Source organism: Hyperolius riggenbachi, chromosome 2 (assembly GCF_040937935.1).
Source record: "Hyperolius riggenbachi isolate aHypRig1 chromosome 2, aHypRig1.pri, whole genome shotgun sequence".
Taxonomy (NCBI): domain Eukaryota; kingdom Metazoa; phylum Chordata; class Amphibia; order Anura; family Hyperoliidae; genus Hyperolius; species Hyperolius riggenbachi.
In genome coordinates, this window is record NC_090647.1 from 54,236,857 (window position 1) to 54,262,316 (window position 25,460).

The 25,460-nt window shown below is 43.4% G+C and overlaps 1 protein-coding gene across 9 annotated transcripts in view; it reads left to right on the forward strand.

The window, feature by feature from the left end:
- The window catches only part of FAT3 (FAT atypical cadherin 3), an 863,405-nt gene extending 838,361 nt beyond the window's left edge, over window positions 1-25,044 (forward strand). For 5 of the 9 annotated variants that reach the window (XM_068266799.1, XM_068266797.1, XM_068266803.1 and 2 more), the window contains 6 exons: window positions 110-263; window positions 3,338-3,993; window positions 6,218-6,331; window positions 11,850-11,909; window positions 18,883-18,918; window positions 21,149-25,044. In XM_068266799.1, the coding sequence (XP_068122900.1) occupies window positions 110-263; window positions 3,338-3,993; window positions 6,218-6,331; window positions 11,850-11,909; window positions 18,883-18,918; window positions 21,149-21,768 (1,640 nt within the window). In that variant the 3' untranslated portion in view covers window positions 21,769-25,044. The remainder of the gene's footprint in view (window positions 1-109; window positions 264-3,337; window positions 3,994-6,217; window positions 6,332-11,849; window positions 11,910-18,882; window positions 18,919-21,148) is intronic. The other 4 variants (XM_068266804.1, XM_068266805.1, XM_068266801.1 and 1 more) reach the window with 3 other exon arrangements.
- Window positions 25,045-25,460: the final 416 nt, after the last annotated feature.

The window sequence follows — 25,460 nt, forward strand, 5'->3', positions numbered from 1 at the left end:
AGGGGGCGCTGGTTTGCCACTAAGCAGCCTGTTTGATATGCTTGCGGTTGAGCTTCTGTTTCTCCATTCACAGGTCTGACTGATAACGTCTCTTCTTTTTTCCCGATAGGCTATCAGTGCAGCTGCCCATCTAAGTTCATCGGGAAGAACTGTGAGTCAGAGATCACGGCGTGCTTTCCAAATCCTTGCCGCAACGGCGGGACGTGTGATCCGATTGGGAGCTCGTTTATCTGCACTTGCAGGACAGGCCTGAGGGGATTAACGTAAGTGGCTGACGATTTGTGTATCAAAGTGGGAGGCTTTGCTGCAGTTTGCTGGCATTTTAACTGAATACGCAGAGGATTAAACGCAGGAAATGGCGCTTCCTGATACGATTATTACAGGTGATCCGTGTAAAACCAGATCTGATAACGACCCGAATTAATCATCGTTTCCTGAACCTCATCTGGTGACTTTGTCCCATCGTGTACCCTTTCCTTGTTTAGAAATAGATACACAGGACACAGCTACAAGTTACGTCATGATGTGCTAAACATGCTTGTTAGCGTGAGGTGAGCGTTTGTGAAACACTGCGCTACTAAAGCGCTTAAAGAGACACTGAAGCGAAAAAAAAATATATGATATAATGAATTGGTTGTGTACTATGAATAATTACTAGAAGATTAGCAGCAAAGAAAATATTCTCATATTTTTATTTTCAGGTATATAGTGTTTTTTCTAACATTGCATCACTCTATAATATGTCCAGATTACACAACACTCAGCATTCAAAATGAGTCTTTCAGAGCAGTCTGTGAAGTAATAAACTCTCCTCTGCTAGAGGAAAAGTAAACAGTTAAATTACAGTTGAGATAATAAAAGTCAGATAACAGCCCTCTCCACGACCAAGTTGGTTGGAGAGCTTAATAGCTTTTTTGCATAGAGATAACAACTGGAGTTTCTCAACTCTTCCTGCACTGGAAACAATTAGACTGATGTATCTGATCTTAATGTTTTTTTTCTTAGCTGTACTACACATACAAATCATAATATCATCATTTTTTTTTCGCTTCAGTGTCTCTTTAAAGAGGAACTCCAGCGAAAATAATGTGATTAAAAAAAAGTGCTTTATTTTTACAATAATTATGTATAAATGATTTAGTCAATGTTTGCCCATTGTAAAATCTTTTAAATCCCTGATTTACATTCTGACATTTATAACATGGTGACGATGTTCCCTCCTATCACCCTCCTATCCCCTTCTCTGCCACGCCCCATTCACTTAAGAGGAGGAACTAAGAGGGTGATAGGAACAGAGCAGCATCAGCCACAAGGCAAACTAGGCAGGTGCCTAGGGCCTAATGGGTTTCAAGGGGCCCAGATGCCATGTCCTTTAAGCCATCTCCTACCTTAGATTACTAAAAGCTTGAGCCAAAATGACTACCTTGCCTAGACCACCATTTCATCTTAATCCAACTATGGATAGGAGGGAGCATCTTAGCAATCGATCTGATCATTGCAATCGATTGGAAATGATCGTTTGGTCCCACAAATGGAGGGAGAAACCATCACCAGATGAGATAAATGGAATCCCTCAGAAAAATGGAATGATGAAGATTGCCACCATTAAAGGGACTCCGAGCAGTGCAGAAACTATGGAAAGATGCATATCATTTTAAAGCTCTCTTTCTCCTCTTTCCAATGATATATAAAACCCCGCCCTACACCTTTTAGTTTTCGCTATTTTCGCGATTGAAATTGCCGCGGCCGCAATTTCAATAGCAAAAATAGAGAAAACTAAAAGGCGTAGGGCGATGATTTATGTGTCGCCAGAAAGAGAGCTTTAAAATGATATCCATCTTTCCATAGTTACATTGTATTACACAGGACGACACTTTCCCCAGTGTCAGCAGCTCCATTCAGCAGAATGGAGCTGCTGACTTTAGGAAAGTATCGTCCTGTGTAATACAATGTAACTATGGAAAGATGGATATCATTTTAAAGCTCTCTTTCTCCTCTTTCTGGCGACACCTAAATCGTCACCCTACGCCTTTTAGTTTTCTCTATTTTTGCGATCGTGGCTATTTGAATCGCGAAAATAGCGAAAACTAAAAGGCGTAGGGCTGCGGTTTATATATCATTGGAAAGAGGAGAAAGAGAGCTTTAAAATGATATGCATCTTTCCATAGTTTCTGCACTGCTCGGAGTCCCTTTAACCTTACAGTGGATCACTCGATCAATGGTTCGGGAGGTTGTATTGTTAAGGGGCAACTTTAGTGAATATTTTATGTAGACACAGGGAAAGGCAAGTTTGGAAATATTAGGAAAAGAAGAAAATGTAATATTAATGACATTTCTAATATATTCATATTACATTGGCTTCAATTCATCAAGCATTACCGCATTCGGTAATGCTGAAAACAGCTGACTTAACGGAGCACTTTCGAAAATGTTAATTCATCAAAGCTGTTACCGAATGAGAAGCTGAAATGACAGAGCAATGAGATAAATTACTGACATGTGCTCAACACATGTCAGTAAATGTTAATTCATCAAGGTTACCACATTCACTAACACATTCTAGCTAACACATTCGGTGTTTATCTCCAGCTCTCCCCTGTCATTACAGGCTTCCAAAGCCTTCTGTGTGAATGTTTTCATGATTAGCAGGAGCAGGCAGCCAATAGAAACCGCCCCTGTTCTCCTGCAAGTGCTGCTGATAGGTCACACAGGCTTCTCCACACAAGCTTCCAGACCCCCAGGCAGTGAGCAGAGAGACTGGGACAAAAGATATCCCCAGATACCCTTCGGTGGTGTAACCCTTTGAGTCCCTGTTTGAATATGCAAAGATGCAAGTGGTGAAATCACCAAGCATGGCATTTGTAATGTCTCCAGGAAGTTTATCTACGTTGTGGCAAATAAGTAAAATGTTAAGAAACACTGATGGACAGATTCAGAGCAGCAGAGGCAGTATAAGTAACAGTAAATATAACACGTTTACATGTAAAGGGATGTCTGGATGCCTTCTATTGTTATCAGCTTGTAACAACACAGAGACATTCCAAGCTGCTCTGCACCACTCTGCTGTTATCGGACAGCCTTTGATGAATCGAAGCCTAGTACTTCGGTAACTTAACGAACCTCTACCACACATGGGAAAATATTGATGAATTAGCACAGTGAAGTGTAAAATACCGAATGCGGTATTTTAAGGACTGGGATTTTGTTATCGAACACCCTTTGATGAATTGAAGCCATTGTGTTTATAGTCTATTTATTCTTGAAAATGAAATCAGTGGTTGATTTTAGAATGTTAAACCGATTCCCTTCTTGAATGTTTGCTTCGTTCTCTTGCTAGGTGTGAAGACGACATTAACGAGTGCGAGAGGGAAGACTGTGAAAACGGCGGGACCTGTGTCAATATCTTTGGGTCCTTCTTCTGTAACTGCACCCATGGATATGTTGGCCAGTATTGTGGTCTGAGACCCGTGGTGGTGCCTAATATTCAAGCTGGCCATTCCTACGTTGGCAAAGAGGAGCTGATTGGGATCGCGGTGGTGCTTTTTGTCATATTCGTCCTTATCGTCCTCTTCATAGTATTCCGCAAGAAAGTGTTCCGGAAAAACTACTCTCGAAACAACATCACTCTGGTCCAGGACCCCGCCACTGCTGCGCTACTAAATAAAACCAACGGGATTCAGTTTAAGAACCTCCGGAGTGGTGGAGATAGTAGAAATATTTACCAGGAGGTGGGGCCTCCACAAGTTCCAGTCCGGCCTATGGCTTACACACCTTGTTTCCAGAGCGAATCCCGGAATAACCTGGATAAGATGGTGGATGGCCTTGGTGTGGAGCATCAGGAAATGACAACGTTTCACCCGGAGTCTCCACGGATACTGACAGCCCGAAGGGGGGTGGTGGTGTGTAGTGTGGCTCCTAACATGCCCTCTGTGTCCCCCTGTCGTTCTGATTGTGACTCCATCAGGAAAGGACCTTGGGACTCCGGAGATGACTGTAAGTTGGATATAGCATAAGAAAATGTATCTTAAGAACCTGCACTGCACAAATTATCATTTGTATTTATTAGTGATTCCAGCATGGGCTACCTGAGATCTCTTTCCCAGGCCAAAATAGCACTTAAAGTGTACCAGAGACTTTCGAATGAAATAAATAATTCTTGCCTAGGGCTTCCTGCCACTGCATAAACGCGTGTGAGTCCCTTGCTGTCCTCCTGTGGTGTGCTGTTCCGCCGCAATCAGCCCTGGTAATATCCTCAGTCGCGTCCAGCCTGGGTCTTCTGCACATGCGTGGACATCCTGCGCATGGGTAGTAGATGCGATCTACACACAGTACAGCAAAGTCCGGTGATTGCCTGATGCCGGATATGTGTGCAGCAGAAAATACTTACCGAGCCTCCAGGCGCCGTCTTTTACCCTTCCTGCAGCTCCCTTCAGCTTTCCAGCATCCATGCCCGACTCGTGGTGTGTCACGTGACTTGATGCAAGTCAGGTGACACGCCAGGAGCCATGCACAGAGGACGCTGCTAGGAGCTTCTGTCACTTACTGTCTCTTGACTGCATCGGGTCAGGTGACACGTCAGGAGTTGTGGAAGGACCCCGAAAGCCGAAGGGAACTGCAGGAGGCTCAGTAAGTAATTTCTGCCCTACAATGCCCTGCAAATTCCCCAAAGCTCTGTCCCTGTCACCCCCCTCAGGCATTCCGGTCATTTGAGGCTTCCGGTTGACTGAGTTCCAGATAATGGGGATTTTGCTGTACATTGTTTTTCTGGAGTTGGTCTTTGAGAGAGTTTTAAAGATAAATAGAAAATCAGGACATGCCTGTTTTTTAAATAAATATATCTCCGTAGGGGGGCCATTTGTAAGGACAGCCCATGTACATTATCCCTCTCGGAAGGATTGCCTGAACACAGATCAGGAACTTTTAAGTCTGACAGCTCCTAAATCTGCTATTTTCCTACTTACAAAATGAGGAAACCAAGTAAGGAAAGGCAGAGTGCATTAAGCGGAAGAGACACTTTTGTTCAGATGAGAGAAGGCATTAGCGTTATTTGATACAGCATTTTGTGTCATCTTCGCCATAGAAATCTATCATAAGAAAGCTCCCAAAGAAAGTAAGCACAGACTGCAGTAACCAGAGGTAGCCTGAGGACACGGGGCCTGGAGATTTACAGATAACAACTGTATCTGACTTGGGGGGGGGGGGGGGGGGGACTACCAATACATACAAACTACTGCACTATTACTATCAGGCTGTTTTACAAGGTTACCTTAGAGCAGCTCAAAGAGATAATTTACTTGGCTTCCCCTAAATTGGCCCTAGACTACGATACATGCAAAATATGATACATACATAGACGTTTGGCTATGGTGGGGATTAGATTATGAGCCCCTGTGGTAGGGATTAGATTGTGATTGGCAGCTTTAAAAAAAATGAGTAACCTTAGGGACTCAGCTTTTTTTAATATGTATGTCATAAGGGTATATTTTGTTTTATACTATTGTTATAATAGTTTTATACTATTATTTTGGCAAATTAGGACTTGTAGTTATTGACATGGTATTGAGAAACACCAACAGAAAAATACATCTTTACTTTCCAATAAAATATTGTCACCATACATTGCACTAGGGACACAATTTAAATGTAATAATTGGCACAAATGGGCAAATAAAACTTGGGGGTTTTATCTGTGGTAGCACATTTTATTTTAAAACTATAATGGCTGAAAACTGAGACAAAATTATTTTGTTTTCTTATTATTCCGTTTAAAATGCAAATAGAGTAGAATAATTCTTAGCAAAAAGTAAGACTTATTTGTGGTGAAAAAAAAAAATATAGATCATTTTGATGTTATAAGTAGTGACAAAGTTATTAGCGAATGAATGGGAGGAGTGTGAAATGTGAAAGTTGCTCTGATTTTTAGGGGGAAATAATGTGATGGGGAAGTGCTTAATATTTAGATTTAAATGATTAGTATACTTTCTGATGACAGATGCACTGGGGACGATGGTCAGATCCAGCTGCCCACATCTTCTGATGGTCACACTATGCTCTTGATAGATACGTTTCAGACATTATTATAGAGTGATGAAGAAGCTGTGTGCACTTCCTGAAGTTCTTTCAGATGACGCTATAACTTGATAAACTTTGAAGTGTTTTGTAACATACAAAAGTTCTGAATTGTGATAATTGTTTTCTTCTAATCTTGTGTATTAAGGCAAAGGCCTAGATGCGTCTGAAGATGTCACCTGCTTTGTGGGCAGCACAAAAGGAAGCAATTCTGAAAACCAGTCACTGAACTCCTTTCAGTCCGATTCAGGCGATGACAATGGTAAGGAAAATATTACCGTCTAATTTCACATTATGTTTTGGTAGCAGTACGTTATTGCTTTATGTCTGTTGTCTTTTAAGTTCAAACAGATTCATTGTTTGTGTAGCTTTGTGTACTGTGAAAACAGTCCAGTACTTTATGTGATGGGCATTGTGTGGCCGTGAAAGTCCTAGATCTGCCACAACTAACACAGAAAAGGAATTCTAATAAAGTCACTGAATTGAGTATAGCCTACGCTTTTAACAGAGGGTCTTTGTCTGTAGCAGGGATGTTAAACTTAAAAACAAAGTGGGCCGATGTTGAACACTGAGACCAAGTCACGCGCCAACCTCAAGGTGTAGTTCAGTGGCCTTATAAAGTTCCCTGGTGTAAAGTTCCCTTCCCTTCATGGTTCTCTGGTGTCTACTGCCTCCTCCCTAACCTATACAGATCCCTGGTGTCTAGTGGGCCTCTCTTATACAGTTCCCTGGTGTCTAGTGCCCCCTTTCTCCCATATACAAATCCCTGTTGTTTAGTGGTCCTCCCTCCCCTATCCAGATCACTGGTGTCTAGTTGTCCTCCTTCCCTCCCCTATACAGTTCCCTGGTGTCTAGTGGCCCCATCCCTACCTTGTACAGTTCTCTGGTGTCTAGTGCTTCCCTCATATTGCCCTCCTGGTGATTTAGGGCTACACCTCCAATATTGCGTCCCTGGTGTTCTAGAGTGGGCCAAACATAGTGCAAAGTGGGGGAAAAAACTTGAAAGCTAAATCTGATGGTTCTGCCAGCCATATTTGCCCCGTGGGCCAGAGTTTGACATGTATGGTCTGTAGCTTTGACACACAGCAGGACTTCAGAAAACTGATGATAATTAAAAGAAAAAAAAATACTTACTGTGGATCTATGTATTCCCAGGATAAAGCCTCCTGCATATGTTACACAACTATAAGCTTAGACAGTTACAGTATACAGTGTTGTCTTGGCACAGTTTTTATCAAGTACACGTTGGCCTCCAAGGTCGTTTAGCGATTTGTCACAAATTAAGGAGAAGACCAAATGCATTGTTTTTTCACTTACCCCGTAAAATATTTTGTAAGAAGACCCCGGTTTTTAAATTAGCTGTAGAGAGCAGTAGTTCCTGGTTGAGCGATGAAAGCATTGGCATATGAGTGTGCAAAGGGTTAACTGATTTTGCAGCAATTTTTAACACGCTTTGATTGGTGGATTAACAATGGAGTACTCAGTTAAATTATGGAGAATCAGAACCTCTATGATTTTTGCAGACGCCTAATAGGTACCAAAAAGGCCTTAAAGTGCACCTGAGCTGGTGGTGGGCGACGATGTGCACCCTCCCCTGCTTTTAGCGATTTGGCACAAATTAAGGAGAAGACCAAATGCATTGTTTTTTTCACTTACCCCATAAATTCTTTTGTAAGAAGACCCCGGCTTTTAAATTAGCTGTAGGGAGAGCAGTAGTTCCTGGTTGAGTGATGAAAGCATTGGCATGTGAGTGTGCAAAGGGTTAACTGATTTTGTAGAAATTTTAACACGCTTTGATTGGTGGATTAATAATGGAATACTCAATTGAATTATGGAGAATCAGAACGTCTATGATTTTTGTAGAGGACTAACCGGTACCAAAAATGCCTTTAAAGAGGACCTGTAACGTCAAAAGATCCCCTGGGGGGTACTCACCTCGGGTGGGGGAAGCCTCCGGATCCTAATGAGGCTTCCCACGCCATCCTCTGTCCCACGGGGGTCTCGCTGCAGCCCTAAGTGAAAGATGAAGTCAATATTTACCTTCCCGGCTCCTGCACAGGCGCTCTGACGGCTGTCGGCTCCGAACTACACGGAAATACCCGATCGCCGTCGGGTCTGCTCTACTGCGCAGGAGCAAGTTTCCGGCGCCTGCGCAGTAGAGCGGACCCGACTGAGATCGGGTATTTCCGTGTAGTTCGGAGCCGAAAGCAGCCACAGCGCCCCCGCTGGAACCAGCAAAGGTAAATATTGAACTGACAGTCGGATCTGTCGCCGGCTGTTCGGAGGGCTGCAGCTAGACCCCCGTGGGACAGAGGACGGCGTGGGAAGCCTCATTAGGATCCGGAGGCTTCCCCCACCCGAGGTGAGTACCCCCCAGGGGATCTTTTTCATGTTACAGAGTCTCTTTAAGTGTACCTGAGACAGGGCTGATTGCTCGCTCGCCGTCCTCCTGCACCGTTAGGATCCTCCGCAATTCGGCCCATAATGTCCTTCCGTCGGGGCCAATTACAGCATGCGCATCTGGCTGCACGCTCCCTCCCCCATCGCACTCCCATCACTGACAGCGTTTTGTGCCTGCCCAGTACGCCCCAGACCAAATGATTTTATGGGCAAATAGCAGAGCATCCAGGCGGTGCAGAAGGACGGCAAAGGAACGATCAACCTGGAGGGGGCTGGAAGAAGCCCCTGGTATGTGTAATTTTGTTTATATCCCCCCATCTCAGGTTCCCTTTAACCCCAACCCCATCTGAAGAAGCTGTGTGGAGCATAATGTTGCCTACTTAAAGTGTACCAGAGTTCAAAAAAAGAAGAAAGTTTTATACATATCTAGGGCTTACTCCAGCCGCATAAGCTTGGATCGCTCCCATGCCACCGTCCTCCGCTGCCTGCAGCTTCGGTATCGAAGTTTACGCAGGAAAAGTGCACCCTCTACGTATCTCTCCGGTGGCTGCTGGAGAGATACGCAAAGACCCCACCTCTCTTACGTCAGACTGGCCGCGACTGACAGAAGTGTCTGGACCCGGTACCGGCGGATAGAGGCAGCTGAGGACGGCGGCGTGGGAGCGATCCGAGCTTATGTGGCTGGAGGAAGCCCCAGGTATGTATAAAACTTTTTCTTTTTTTGAACTCTGGTTTCCTTTAAAACAGAAGGTATAGAAATGTGGAATTATCCTTGAAATCCATTTTTGTTGGCGGCAAAGCAGCAGACGGCTGGACTTTGCTGTCCTTTTGAGCTCTATGACTTTACGGGTTCAGAAATGTGTTTTCCAGAATCCGGAGGAGCGCGGTCAGGCAGTTCACGATGTGAGGGCGGGCCATTCTCTACCATCTAATGCGGCTCAGCGGATGAAAGGCCTGGGATAGATAGGTGAACTCTGCTGCCCTCTTAAGTTAATTTCAGCAATTAACATCCCTCTGAGGGTTGAATGCAGATGCCCAGCACTTAATATACACGAGTATTTCAGGTTTTTCTCCGTGTATTTTGGGTTACCATGGTTACTAGCTCATTCAGCTGTGCTCTCCAGTGTTTTAAACTTTTCCGTTCGGATTATAACATCGTCTTTCTGACCTTTGAGGCCGAAAGAAAATGTAATTTTTGCATCGTGCTTTGGCTTTGAGCTAATGAAGAGGCCTGCCAGACCAAAGAAACAAAATAACATTATTCAGTAAAAAGCAAGTAAACAACCTGCAGTAGAGGAGAGAAAATTAGAACTTGAAAGACAGTTAAAGTCTTAAAGGGGAGTCTGAAACGAATTGGAAAAAAAAAAACAGATACTCACCTAAGGAGTGGGAAGGGTTTGTGTCCTGTAGAGCCTTCCTGTTCCTCTTTAGTTCCCCTCGTTCCTGCGCTGGTTCCCACGTTATAGCAGTCTCCGACTGATTGCTCGGATACCGCTCTCTGCCGCTGGCCGAGGCTTTGGAAGTCTTCGGGAGCCTGAGTGCTCCTGTACACGGGCCACTCCGTACTGCGCATGTGCAAACACGCTACCTCCTGCTTGCGCAGTACTGAGCCAACCGGCTTCGGGAACACTCGGAACGGGGGATCCAGTTTTGGAATGCGGGGACCGTGAGAGGAACGAGAAAACTCATCAGGACCCAGAGCCTTCCCTTTTGTTAGGTAAGTATCTATTTTTGTTTTGTTTTGTTTTGCTTCAGGCCTGGAACCTACTACAAATCACAAATCGCTAGCTTTTTTAATTAGCATTTTGTAAGCAATTTCATGAGCGTTTTCCGGCGATTTTGGTAGCGATTTTAAAACCTGTACGTTTTTTGCCAGAGATTGTGACAGCGATTTGTGATTATCGATTTTAATTCTGATTGGTTCTTTCAATTTATTATTTTTCTACAGTGTGCAGTAATTTAAAATCGCACACAAATCGCTATGTTTAGTGATTCATGAGCGATTTGCCAGCGCTTCAATACTTTACATTCAAACGCAAACGCTCCCATAATGCTGCATGTTCCGTGATTGCGATTTTGATAGTTGCAATCACTACTGTGGAATCTGATACATTTAATTACATTGGCAGAGCGTTTAGGGAAATCGCTAGTGTTTTAAAGCGCCCCCTAAATGTTTAAAAACGTGCTCTAGTGGGTTCCAGGACTGAGATTTACTTTAAGGCCTCTCTGATTTATGAACATTTTAACCTGCCTGGCGTTCTGGGAACGTTTTTTGCATATATATTTTTTTTCTTTTTCATGTAGCTAGCCTAGCGCTAGCTACATGATTCCCCCCTCCCTGCGGCATCCCTCCCACCCCTCCAATCGCCGCCGGCGCAATGGCCCGTCCGGAAATCCCGTTCTGAACAGGATTTCCTGGAGGGCTTCCCCCGTCGCCATGGCGGCCCACGTCGTGACATTGGCGACGCCGTGACGTCACAGGGAGTCCCGATCCACCCCTCAGCGCTGCCTGGCACTGATTGGCCAGGCAGCGCACGGGGTCTCTCCTGGGGGGGGACCTGCATCGCGGCGGATTGGTGGCGGGCGGTGGCGATCGGGTAAGGCACGCAGCAAGCAAAGTGCTTGCTGCGTGTTTTCAAAAAAAATTATTCAAATCGGCCCAGCGGGGCCTGAGCGGTGACCTCCGGCGTCTCTGGACGAGCCTAACTCGTCCAGAACGCTAGGGAGGTTAATGGTAGTCCAGTATATGTTTGCCAGCCAGTGCTTACAATCCACATGAGATATTGGGCCTGATCCCATTCACTTTTTCTCCTAGGAGACCTTTTGTTTTCCACCTTTTGTTTTAAATACCTTTTCAGCTCTCTGCAATTGAAAAAGTACCAAAAAGTAGGTGTAAAAGTCAAAATTATTCTGAGTATTTTGTTGCTTGCTAGCGGCTTAAAGCAAACCTGATTGAAAAATAAACTTATGAAATAATGAGTTGTGTGTGTAGTACAGCTAAGAAATAAAACGTTAGCAGCAAACAAAATAGTCTCATATTGCTTTCCAGTACAGGAAGAGTTAAAAAAAAACTTCTGTTGTTATCTGTGCAAAAAGTGCTCCTCTGAGCTATTCAGCCCAGCGTAGGCTTTTGGCTGTGTAGACCTAGCCACAACAGCTTGCAGGATTTAATGTAGTTGGTGTAATGTACGCAACTAACTTGCAATCTAAATAAAAAGGTTTTCAGGTTTACTAAGAACAACCCGAAGATTCTGAGAAAATGCATTGTTTGTTATTGATTGCGTAACAATGTTAGTGCGTATAATACTAACCTTTCTGTTGTCTCCTTCTCTTCTCCTCCCATTTTGTCTCTGTTCTCCCCCCCCCCCTCCCCCCACAAGCTTCCATAGTGACTGTCATTCATCTAGTCAACAATGTTGTTGATAATAGTGACAATGAAGGTATTTACTTTTTTTTCTGTAACTTTCTGTACTTCCCGAAAGCATGGTGTAATATTATCTGCTATTACGTTGTTATGTTGTACTCGTATCATGTTATATTGTATTGTGTCTGGTGCTTCACGCTAGTTTATCTTACTGGTGATTGCCACGAAGGGAAAATTGAGAAATAGATCACCCAGAGCACCAACATCTGCTTGCTAGCTAAATTATCGAAGAAAGACATTTACAAAGCAGTGATAACGTATTTATCTACGTGGACAATCTATGATGTGAATATGAGTGAGAGGCCTCGGAAACATAATTGATTAGCGAATGTATAATATAAACGTGCTACTTGAAGTGACCCCGAAGTGAAAGGGATATGGAGGGTGCCATATTTTTGTCCTGTTAAAGCCATACTATCTCAGAAAAAAAAAACATAAATAGATAAATACTTGCTCTACTTACATAACATGTATTGCACTGATAGAGATAAAAAGACACAAGGACCCCAGGAGCCCGATATTGTGTATTATCGTACCGGAACTGGTCTAGCGTAGTGAAAATATACTCACAATTCTGGGTTGCTTTTGAAGGCAGCCACCATCAAATCATGTGGAGAAGTACCGTCGCCATTCAGCCTTGTTGGTCGCTACTCCCGGAAAAAGATCACCACTATATTATTGTAGTGGTGTAAACCCCACGTTGTAGGGTACTGTTTAGCATAAGACACTGTGGGAGGCACTCATAGATTTCAAAGTGTGTAGTAAAGCCAAACAATCAAAGGTAAGGGTAGTACGTCTTACCTGGTATGAAGGCTCGTACCCATAATAGAAGTAGAAATCAATATATTTAGCACTTAGGACAACGCGTTTCACGACCGCAGGTCGCTGCTTCAGGTCAGTTATCATGCTCTCGGATGGAGAAAAAGTAGCATGGGCCCACGCTGGTTTTTCTCCATCTGAGAGCATGATAATTGACATGAAGAAGCGACCTGCGGTCGTGAAACGCGTTGTCCTAAGTGCTAAATATATTGATTTCTACTTCTATTATGGGTACGAGTCTTCATACCAGGTAAGACGTACTACCCTTACCTTTGATTGTTTGGCTTTACTATATGCTTTGAAATCTATGGGCGCCTCCCACAGTGTCTTATGTATTGCACTGTCTACATTTTGATTTTAGTGATTTTTCTACAGTAAAAAAGAGAAAATCCTTCTTAGCATTTCCCATTTTAAGTTTGGCTATTTTGAAGCCAATTCTGATGTCATTTCCTCCCTTACTCTCCTCTGCCTGATTTGCCCGCCTTCACATGAGAAATATTGGCCAATCAGAGAGGAACAGGAGGGGAAAACGGGAGGAAAAGAGGCTTCAGCCAATCAGGCTGCATTAGTTAAGTCTGAGAGGAAGTAGAGAAGCACAAAAGGACAACCCAGCATGCCCTGCAACTTCCTTTTTGTGTGCCACATTTTGTGTGTATCAAATAAGGTAAACTGGGAATGATCATTTATCAACAAGAAATAATAGTGATTTTAACTTTTGCATTTTCTGCTTAGCATCCTTATTATTTGTTTACCAGATAAAAGTAAACAATTGATTTTTTATTTTATGCCCAAAAGTTACACTTTAAACAATACCAGTTGCCGGGCAGCCCTACTGATCTACTTGGCTGCAGTAGTGTGAACACCACCAGAAACAAGCATGCAGCTAATCTTGTCAGATCTGACAATTGTGTCAGAAACACCTGATCTGCTGCATGCTTGTTCAGGGTCTATGGTTAAAAGTATAAGATGCAGAGGATCAACAGGATTTCCAGGCAACTGGTATTGCTTAAAAATAAATAAATATGGCAGCCGCCATATAAATCTTTCCTTGGGATCACTTTAAAGGGAACCTGAGGTGAAAGGTATATGGAGGCTGCCATATTTATTTCATTTTAAACAATACCAGTTGCCTGGCTGTCCTGCTGATCACTTTGGCTGCAGTAGTGTCTGAATCACACACCTGAAACAAGCAAGCAGCTAAAGCATTCAGACTTTAGTCAGAGCATCTGATCTGCATGCTTGTTTAGGGTCTATGGCTAAAATGCATTAGGGACACATGATCAGCGGGGCAGCCAGGCAACGTGCATTGTTTAAAGGGAAATCAAATGTCCAGATCCCTCTCACCCCAGTTTCCCTTTAATGTTTGTACTGCCCTCTGTTAAAAAAACAGGAGTCCTCAGTAGTGTTGGTGGAATAGCTTTGTGGTCGATTCGCCGGTCATTAGATCAAACAGGCAGAGATTTTCGAGTTAATCAAATTTGAATTGCATTGAAGTCAATGGCGCTGACGTTCGCAGTCAATAGCAAATCTCCAATGCATGCTAGAATCACCAAATTTCCTGAATATGTTAAAGAGGGGGGAAAAGGACTAAAAGCGTTGCCAGTTTCACCCAGTTTCCAGGTGGTCATTCTGCACTGTATACTGACCTCCTGGACCTATGGCATGAAATCCACTGCTCTTTCTTTTGACATATGTACATTTACACTTCTGATGGGTACATACATTGTCATTTAACTGCATTAAAAAAAATCCTATCAGTCTAAAGTGTAAAGAGAAGTCATGTCAGTGTTGTGTAAAATCTGTTCTATTCATCCCCAGCACAGAGAGAAATAATTACCTTTTGAACTTTTTAGTACTATCCTGTTATCAGGAGTGTTTGTTCATCCAGATACAAGTGTTATTAGTTTACTTTTCAGGATAGCTGCTCTGCATTTAACTAATTCAACTGCCTTATTTGCACAAATAAAGCATTGGTTTATTAACCCTTTTAATGAAAAAAAAGGAAACACAGGACATTTCTAAGTAGGATTGGTACTATAGGTACCCATGTTTATTTCAGCATGTCACTTGGAAGTTCAGGTATATTATAACTTCTCCAGCTTTGAATTCCACCATGCTTCTTCCTCTCATACACTTGACAATTAGAATACCTCAGTTCTCTGTAAGGGTGCCTCAGTTCTCTGTGAGAGTGCCTCAGTTCTCGGTGAGAGTGCCTCAGTTCTCGGTGAGAGTGCCTCAGTTCTTGGTGAGAGTGCCTCAGTTCTTGGTGAGAGTGCCTCAGTTCTTGGTGAGAGTGCCTCAGTTCTTGGTGAGAGTGCCTCAGTTCTTGGTGAGAGTGCCTCAGTTCTCGTAAAGAGTGCCTCAGTTCTCGTAAAGAGTGCCTCAGTTCTCGGTGAGAGTGTCTCAGTTCTCTGTGAGAGTGTCTCAGTTCTGTGTGAGAGTGCCTCAGTTCTCTGTAAAAGGTGAGAGTGCCTCAGTTCTCTGGGAGAGTGCCTCAGTTCTCTGTGAGAGTGCCTAAGTTCTCTGGGAGAGTGCCTCAGTTCTCTGTCAGAGTTCCTCAGTTCTCTGTCAGAGTGCCTCAGTTCTCTGTGAGAGTGCCTCAGTTCTCTGTGAGAGTGCCTCAGTTTTCTGTGAGAGTGCCTCAGTTCTCTGTGAGGGTGCCTCCGTTCTCTGTGAGGGAGCCTCAGTTCTCTGTGAGGGTGCCTCAGTTCTCTGTGAGAGTGCCTCAGTTCTCTGTGAGGGTGCCTCAGTTCTCTGTGAGGGTGCCTCAGTTCTCTGTGAGGGTGTCTCAGTTCTCTGTGAGACTGCCTCAGTTCTCTGTGAGAGTGCCTCAGTTCTCTGTGAGGGTGCCTCAGTTCTCTGTGAGAGCGCCTCAGTTCTCTGTGAGGGCACCTCAGTTCTCTGTGAGGGCGCCTCAGTTCTCTGTGAGGGCGCCTCAGTTCTCTGTGAGGGCGCCTCAGTTCTCTGTGAGAGCGCCTCAGTTCTCTGGGAGAGGCCTCAGTTCTCTGTAAGAGTGCCTCAGTTCTCTGTGAGAGTGCCTCAGTTCTCTGTGAGAGTGCCTCAGTTCTCTGTGAGGGTGCCTCAGTTCTCTGTGAGGGTGCCTCAGTTCTCTGTGAGGGTGCCTCAGTTCTCTGTGAGGGTGCCTCAGTTCTCTGTGAGAGTGCCTCAGTTCTCTGTGAGAGTGCCTCAGTTCTCTGTGAAAGTGCCCCAGTTCTCTGTGAAAGTGCCCCAGTTCTCTGGGAGAGTGCCTCAGTTCTCTGGGAGAGTGCCTCAGTTCTCTGGGAGAGTGCCTCAGTTCTCTGGGAGAGTGCCTCAGTTCTCTGGGAGAGTGCCTCAGTTCTCTGGGAGAGTGCCTCAGTTCTCTGGGAGAGTGCCTCAGTTCTCTGGGAGAGTGCCTCAGTTCTCTGGGAGAGTGCCCCAGTTCTCTGTGAGGGTGCCTCAGTTCTCTGGGAGGGTTCCTCAGTTCTCTGGGAGAGTGCCTCAGTTCTCTGGGAGAGTGCCCCAGTTCTCTGTGAGGGTGCCTCAGTTCTCTGGGAGGGTTCCTCAGTTCTCTGTGAGGGTTCCTCAGTTCTTTGGGAGAGTGTCTGTATTCATAGGGCAGGCTGAAGTAGAATTGGGCTTAGGGAGTTTCCAGATAGTTGGATACCATGGTTGCAGAGAAGAAGCAGAGAAGAAGAATGTGAGCTAACTGTCCGTTTCAGAAATTGATATCCAGCTGACAATTGAAATAGAAATATATATATATATTTTTTTATTTATACTAAATTGCAAAAAGATTTTATGAGCGGCAACTTCTTATTAACAGAAGTGGAATTTCCTTTTTAAAGTGGATCTGAACTCTTGCACAGGATACAAGGAAAACCGAGATAAATGCACCCTGTGTGTTTTTAGAGAGAAGAGCCTGTCTAATTTCCCCTCATCTGTGACTAATCACAAGTGTAATTTGATCTCTCAGCTGTGTCGGCACAGAAATTCAGCAGTCCTAGCTAATATGTAAACACGGGATGTAACCCTATTTTTGCCTCCATGAAGTAGACACACTGCAAATGTATTGCAGGAGTTCTGTAAGGTGTTTTTCTTTAAAGAGACTCTGTAACAAATTTTTCAGCCTTAGTTCTTCTATCCTATAAGTTCCTATGCCTGTTCTAATCTGCTCTGGCTTGCTGCAGTCTTTCCTAACTGCACTGTCTCTGTAATAAATCAATGTATCTTTCCTCTGTCCTGTTTGTCAGGCTAAGGCTTGATTGTGTGGAATGTGCAGGGCTGCTTGTGATTGGTAGAAGTGATACACACCCTCTGCAGGCCCCCTGCATACTCTGAGTGACTCACACACTATGCTTAGCTGAGCCTATTAGAAGCTGGTTAGTTTGTTTGTAAACACTGCCTAAAACTGTTAATTACAAGCCAGGATTGCAGCAGAGAGTGGCAGAAACAGCACAGAGGGGCACAGGAGAAAATAATGAATAGAATGGTATGCTTTTTATTGTAAGAATATTAGAGTACAGATTCTCTTTAAAGCTTAATAAGTCGATGCGTATCTTTTAGAGCAGAGAGGAAGTTCTGAATTCAGGTCCGCTTTAAAAGTCTCTTTTGCATAAACCGTTTTTTACAAATTTTATTTTATATTTATTTATATTATATTTTTATATATGTGTAATATTAACTTATTATTTCGACATTATTTTTTTAAGGCTGCGTTCAGAGTGCCCATTGCGCTCCCTGGTACAGCAAGACCACGATACAATGCATCAGGAATCCGCCTGTTGTGTCACATACAGTGGAGCAGACAGTAAACCAAAAGTATTTTTTCTTCTGGTGCTGTGCACTCCACTGCGCGCTCATTCGCATAACATAACCTGCATAAAACAACTTCACATAGTGTAATACTGTATGACTAACAGGTATATCAAACTCCGCGGTGCTTGTGATGAAAAGTGCTCACTCGTGATCCCCACTGCCCTAGAAGTTAAAAGGCTCACCAGATAGAATCCACCGTATCACAGGTGGCAATCTCGCATCAGAATTTGTGTGTCACTCAGGACATCAGTGACCACTACTACTACTAGCCCCTGATGAGTCCTGGTGACGAAACGCGTAGGGTGGAGCCAGTACGCCTGACGCAGGTCACGTGGTTGCAGACACGGAAGTCCGGAGGCGCGGGAGCCGACAGAGCGGGACGCCGCGAACGGCTGAGAGATTTCTAGCGCTTCTGAATTGGAGGGACTTGCCTCTGTGACATGCTAACTTACCCCCAGTGGGATCTTGTAAGTTTTATGAGTGCGCGAGAGGCGCAGTGGGTTTTTTAATGTGGAACTGACATGCTGCGCGATGATGTTGTCACATATGTTTTATTAAAGGCTGTTTTTAACGCGACTGGATGTGGTCACTGATGTCCTGAGTGACACACATATTCTGATGCGAGATTGCCACCTGTGATACGGTGGATTCTATCTGGTGAGCCTTTTAACTTCTAGGGCAGTGGGGATCACGAGTGAGCACTTTTCATCACAAGCACCGCGGAGTTTGATATACCTGTTAGTCATACAGTATTACACTATGTGAAGTTGTTTTATGCAGGTTATGTTATGTGAATGAGCGCGCAGTGGAGTGCACAGCACCAGAAGAAAAAACACTCAACAGGAGGAACCACAGCGCACTTGGTGGACTTGATGTGACTAGACGATTTTTTTATGCAATTATCTGTATACGTCTCTTCATTGGAGAAGGATTGATATAAATGGGGCAGCGCAGCATTTTTAAAAATCAAACTAAAAGTATTGCTTTACTGTCACTATTAACGTACGTTTTGCAGTAAGGCATTGCATGCCGCATGCCGTTATACCGCAACCCACCCACTGCACTGTGAACTTAGCTTAGGTGGTGCATTGCAGTGCGGGAAGCTGCGTTACCAAGCAGCCATTATACCGCATCGCAGCGCACACCTCTGAACGTAGCCTAAGAGTCCAGATTAGCTTTATTTTGTGACGACTTTGGAGGACATTTATTCATTTAATTTTTTGTGCTTTTATTGTGTCTAGTGTAAAATAACAAGTCGATGAGTATAAAAAAAATGAACGTTTATTTTTGAAGCTGCATGAAAAAAAATGTTTTGTTCTTAGTTGAATTGCTTTTTGTGAACTGTGCTGTGTTCCTTCCCTTGATCCAAACAGCTCCAGTAATGGACCAAGGACAGAATTACAACAGAGGTGACATTTGTAACCCAAACCGCTGCTGCCTGCCATTGTCGTGTCACATAACGCCTTTAACCCCCCCTGTCTGTTGAACATAATGATCCGATCCTGAAAACATGTTTTTGTTTTACAGCTTGTTGCCTGCCTGCTTTTTTTAAAACACAGCCCTGGATGTTTATACCCCAGCATGCTGGTTGTCTAATTTAGCTCGATATAATTACATTTTTCAATATTTCTGCTTCAATAGGACCCAGAGAACTGAAGTCAGTTTATTTATTTCATTTCCTAGGAGAGCACAGTTAACCTCCTGAGCGGTAACCCCGAGTGAGGATGGGGCCGGAAATCTGCAGCACAGAGCAGTAACCCCGAGCCTGACTCTGGGTAGCCGCTAGGAGGAATCTGCAGAGCCTGGGCATTTGTAACTAATCCCTCCACCCCCCTGATTCCAGATGCTGGCAGCCATTCCTCTTCAGGTCTTCATAGGCTCTCGATCCCTCTGGTGAGATCACTGCCTGTCTTCATGGTGACAGATAGCCTATCCCACTATAGGGATAGATCACCACCCGGTGGGCGGAGGGAGAATCACAGCGCTGGATCCAGGGGAGGTAAGTTATGATCAAGGATACCGCAGATCTATATAGCGGTATAACTTTTTTTCTGCTTTTAGACCCTAATATCCAGAAGTATCATACTGCTAGGGAGGTTAATAACTTACACACATGTAAAAATGTATTTTTACAAAAAGAATATCGAGAAGGGGATAGATTTTGTGCTGTATGGATCTCAAAATGTATCCCTTTTTTGATTGAAAGCACATTGGACATGCTGGAAATTATCAACAATGGGAAATTTCCTGTCGATCTGACTTGAAAATTGCATGGTGTGTACTAGCCCTTACATTTAATTGACTCCTGACGTGAGAAGATAAACAAAAGTTGAAACCAACCACTGTTGGTCTCAGATAGAAGGGGTAGGGTTCCTATGATCTGTGAGATCCTTTATCTGATCTATATTAGTGTTGTGGTGATATCTCCTCCAGTACATGAGCACCTGTTGGACCATCTGACAATTTGAAGGGAGTGGGTGCAGTGCGAGCCTCTTCCTCCTTTTCATGCTCCCTCCCTCTGTGATTATTGCGGGCTGGTGACATGAAAATTGGCCTTATTTACATCACTTGAGGAGGAGACTGTTGCAACTAGAGGAGGAGGGCCTGAGCTCTGGGCATGCTCAGTAGGTTCTCTCATGCACTTTTATTTTCTATGCCTGTAGCCTGCGGTGTGTGAGCGAGCATAAAGAGGCAGGGAGAGGCATAGAATGATGCAGGAGTGAGCAGTATGCAGCAGTCCTACTGCAAAGCTGCTGAGAAGCTCTTTGTTGCCAGGACTGGTGCAGTGGCCGGGAGGGGGGGGGGGGGGCAGAGAAAGGACACAGAGGTGTGAAATAGACTCACTAACATGTCTCTGTGTCTCAATTATTATGCCAATTTTGCCTCGAGTACACTTTAAGACAACTACTGGGTCAGCTCTAGATGAAGCTCAGTTTAGCGGAGGAGATAGGCTAACTCCCCCTTCCTTAGTGTTGACCAGTTGCTCATACCTAAGCACCACCCCAATGTTAACACCTTCTTGATGCCGAGCTCTAACTTTCCCTCATAATTTTAACTTATTCCTGATGCCAAACCCTAAAATCCAAACCAACATTACACCCTTTCTTATGCCTAACTCTAACCCTTCCTAGAGGGTGGAAGAATATTGTGCATTCTATGTCAAAGTGATGGCCATGACGACTAGTGGCTGGGCGACTGAGTGGGAGGGGCTAACAGTTGCTGGAAATCATCACATGGGTGATCACCAACTTTATGAATACGTTGCCAACAAAGAGCTTTTACATTCAGTGGAGATGTGACAGTTGTATCTCTCACATCACTTTTTTCTACAGGCAAAGCCCCAAGCCTTGCTTTGGAAGGCGCTTTGTTGACGCAAGGCTAGAATAGACCTCATGCATGCAATTTCCAAAATGTACTAAAACATTCTTGGAATGATCGAGTGAAGTGTCTCCCCCTTGTCTACCTCCCCTACTCACCTTTTTCACAGCATCGTGTTTATTGTTGCATTGCAGGTACTCCTTCAAAAGCATGGCTGATTCATTAACAGGAGCATGCAGAATTCCTAAAGGGTTCCTGTTTTTTATTTTTTTCCTTATTTCTTACAATACCGTTCATCATTTATGAATTGTGTTTTTACAGCTTACCATTGGGATACCTCAGACTGGATGCCAAGCGCCCGATTATCAGACATTGAAGAGGCTCCAAACTACGAGGCAGCAGATGGTTCCTCTGCTCATCATGGTAGCACCAGGGAGTTAGAGTCGGACTACTACCTTGGAGGCTACGACATTGACAGCGACTACCCACCCCCTCATCACGAAGACTATTTAAGCCAAGATCAATTGCCACCTCCGCTCCCGGAGGACTTCCAAGAACATTATGAGACCCTTCCAAAAGTCCATCCACGATCTGTGGTTAACACGCTGAGCCCAGACTGCAGGCGTCGCCCACAGTTTCATCCAAGCCAGTACCTGCCACCTCATCATCTCTCAAGTGAAATAGACACATCGGTTTCACAAGCCGGACATACTTTTAGTACTTTTGTACCTGGTCCAAGCCAAAAGATGGACAGTACAAGCACAGATAATGTCTCCTTATCCTTGCACAATTCCGTGGGTGCTTCCTTGTCAGATGTGTCTGCTAGCTGTGGGCTAGAAGACACAGAAGTGGCCATAAGTGACTATGAAAGTTTGGACAACTTTCGACTTGATCACTCCCACATTCCCTATATGGAAACCCAACATCAGACTCAAGTGTGATAAACCTTTTTTTATACTCTACGACTAACTTGAACCTATAGAAAAAGCCAGTGCATCTATCATGGATTATAGTGCAAACCTTTGGAATTCCAGACGCTTTGATAGTAATGCCAGTGATCTGTTGAGAAAAATGAAATAGACAATCCTTTTAACACTGATATTTATTGCCAAAACGTATGCACAGTGTTTTAGTACTAAATGGAATTTTGAAAAAAAAAAAAAAGTACAAACCCGAAAGTCTCTTCCGTATCTTGGAGGGAGGGACGCTAAAGTTTTGAACAGATGCATCTGTGGGTACGGTGTATTATACGGCCTAAAATGGCTGCAGTGTAGCTGTAAAAGGAAGTAATAAAGAGTATCTGTTGTTTTTAGGCTGGAGGCGGCCATCTTGTTCTAAGGACATGGGTGGTGTTTGGCAATGCACAAGTCTTTGTGGCTGGTCTGTGAAAAATGGAACAGAATTGGGCCGCAGTGTCCAGCAATCAGTCATATTTCATAATTTTTTCCAGTTTTCATAAATTACCCTAATTTGTCCATTTTTTCCCTAACAAATTTGAAGGGATCGTAAGTTCTGACATCATAATAACATTGGACCTTATTTACGAAGTTATCTCCAGTAGGGATATCAAGCCAACCTGGACCAGAATTTTTTTTTTAAATTGCCATTTTGTGGTAAAAGAGTAAAAAAAATAATAATAGTGTGGGCTGCTTAAAGTTTAGCATTGGGGATTGCAGTCCCTGGAGATGAGAATGAGAATTTAGATTGAAAATCAAAACAAAAAAAAAAGGCTCAGATTTATGTAATGAAAAATGTTATCATACATACTGCATGTAACTACAGTCAGTCTGCCACTAATTCACACCCTTATCTATGATCTGATGTAACTCAAGTGGCAAATCCTGACCGGTTAGTGGCAAACACATTTTAATTAGCTCAGTCCAGGTTTGCTGGATTACGTGTGATCTCCCCACTGGAGTGGATTAGAGATCCCTCAAGATACCCACAGTTGGACCTATTAATATCCCGGTTACAATTTTTTTAAATATCACCTGAACATACTGGTATCTCTCCACATCAGTGTTGAGCTCAGCAAGGTGTCTGGGTAACCAGGCATTTTTAGGTTCTATCTATGACTGGTGGGAGGAACGGTGAGGAACTGTCTGGAAGGCATTGCTGTGAAGAGAATTATGGCAAGGGTCATAGTTCAGAATTCTGGTTTTCAACACAGCAACGTCTTCAGTGGTTTAAGTAGACTGTGTCACAGTTATCTAGTGATCTACTTTCCCTCAAAGTGTCTCCTTAGAATAGAGACCTCCGAACAGTCTAAAATCTAAAACTCGGCATAATTTCTGGGGGAATAGTCTATGTAACCACAGCTGGGGCCAGGACTCACAGCGGCCCCAACTTATCAGCCTTCTTCCCTTTCTCCGATGTAGGTCCTGCTTCCATAGTAGGTGTTGTTGTGGTCACAAATGTTATTGGTGGAGATGTCCTTGTTGCTGCACCATTGTGAAAGGGGATCATGGTGGCCACACTAGTTATATGACCTTTGGGAGTTGGGTTACCCGACCATTGGAGTCACCACGAGGGAATTAGGTGTGAAAGTTGGGGGAGCCATCAAGGTTTTTTCTAATGAGGCTCCCTGGTTTGTAGTTACACCTCTGCTAAAACTGGAATTTTTATAACCAATAAAATTCAGCCACAATAAGGCAAAGCCATACCATTTTTTTTAAGGCCTACTTACAGTACAAATGTATGTGCTGTTGGTTGGAAGGAACGTGAGTGTATATGATGGATATATTTTAACGTCTATAAAAAAAAAAAAGCACCATGGCTGTTTACAGAATGAACGTTTACTGGAAGAGCACAAAAGTACAAAAAAAAAAGTAACAAAAATGCTTTAAACATCTATGCTCCTACATAACTGATGACAGTATGTATGTAAATATGAATTAAACTTAGCCATACTTCTCAATATAACCATTTTTGTTCTACAAATGTGTGTGCCTTGTCCATATTGGCGCTTTTCAGTTCACGTCATTTTCACCAGTCAACTTTGCACTAAAAATATATCTGAAAGCGATGCACACAGTTTGTGTTCAGGTCCAATTTAAAATTTTGTCTCGATGCTGTTAAGTCTTAGAGCGTTTAAAGGACATCCGAGGTGAAAAAAAACGAATGAGATAAACAATTGTATCCATCCTCCTTCTTCTAAAAATGACCTTTTTAGTTGTCCCACAGTTATATTTTATATTTAAATCTAATTTTTAAGTTTTTACTGTTTCATGACCTCTTCTCACATGCATTGTGGTATGCCAGAGCTAAAATCTATGAATTATTGATTATTTTTATCTCTTTCCTGCTCTCAGAAGCCATTCACTGCCAGGAAAGTGTTTTATGGCTGCAATTCCTTATCAGTGAGGTTTATGCTACAGTCTGACCCAGTCCTGACCCAGACAGAAACTGTCACTTACATATCTGATTTTAAATTCTTTCAGGCAGAGAAAGTAAAAAAAGGAACACAGCATAGTTATTTGTGTGCTTGGCACTGTCCATACACATGTCAACCTCATTATGTCATGTGTCACCTCAGATGTCCTTTAATAACAAAAGGTAACAAATTAATGTTGTACAGTAACTCATGCTAGCCTTTCAGAAATCGGCTTTCTTCTGGTAGCCTGTGACAAGCTGCTTAAAACTATTTTAATTGGTTTGATGCAAACTATTCTTTCTTCCAATCTTTTATTAAAGTTCACCTGTCACTGTTCCACATACAGTAGAGTCTTGGTTATCCAGCACCGATGGGGATCTGCTGACGTCGGATAAGTGTGCCTCCTGGTTGCTTGGGCCTCGAGATTGGGTCTAGCTAATACAGTACTATACCCCACTCTGTATACATACCATTAACTCTGTATTCAGTGTTAAAATACAGTAATTGAAAGTGTACTAACCACGGGGGATCTATAGAAGCCAGTCTTTAAGCACAGACTGCCGAAGAAGTTGGCCTTCACCACTGTGCGTACTGCCGGAAATTTGTGCTGGTTGATTGAGACTGCTGGATCGTTGGACTCCGGACAACCGGGACTCTGCTATATAATGAAGTAAACTTACATTTGTGGCATAAGAGTGTTGTTTACCTTTGCTGCACTTTCTATATCAAAGCATTCTGCTTTTACCTAGAGACATGGACATGCTGATTGTACTTTGTGTAGTGGTATGAAATATGATGGTGCTTTGCAATTAAAAAATAATAAAAAAGGATCAGGTTTATCAAAGCAATAGTCAAATAGAGAAAGACTGATTTAGCATAGTTGTGGAGAGATTTTCCCTTCTCTGTCTATGATTAATCACCAACCTCATTATCAAGGTAACAGCAGGATGATTTGCCACGGGTTGTGCAGCCAAAATAAAATGAAATCTCCTGTTTTGCAAATCAAAGTTCCGTCCATTATAGGCGAAAGAGAGAAAAGTTTACTTTAATAAGACCCCTGTAATGTATCTGTAACAGGGAAACTCTTCCCATCATTTATTGCATGACTGACGGAAGTGTGTACCACTTAGATAATGTTTGTTTGTCATGTTACCCTGGTCATGAAATAGCCATCGGCCCAAAAACTAGGAAGTGAGAAAACTGCTTCTGGTTTGGGCGGGCATGCGAAGGTGAGTTGTCTGTTGACCTGCTGCACAGTTT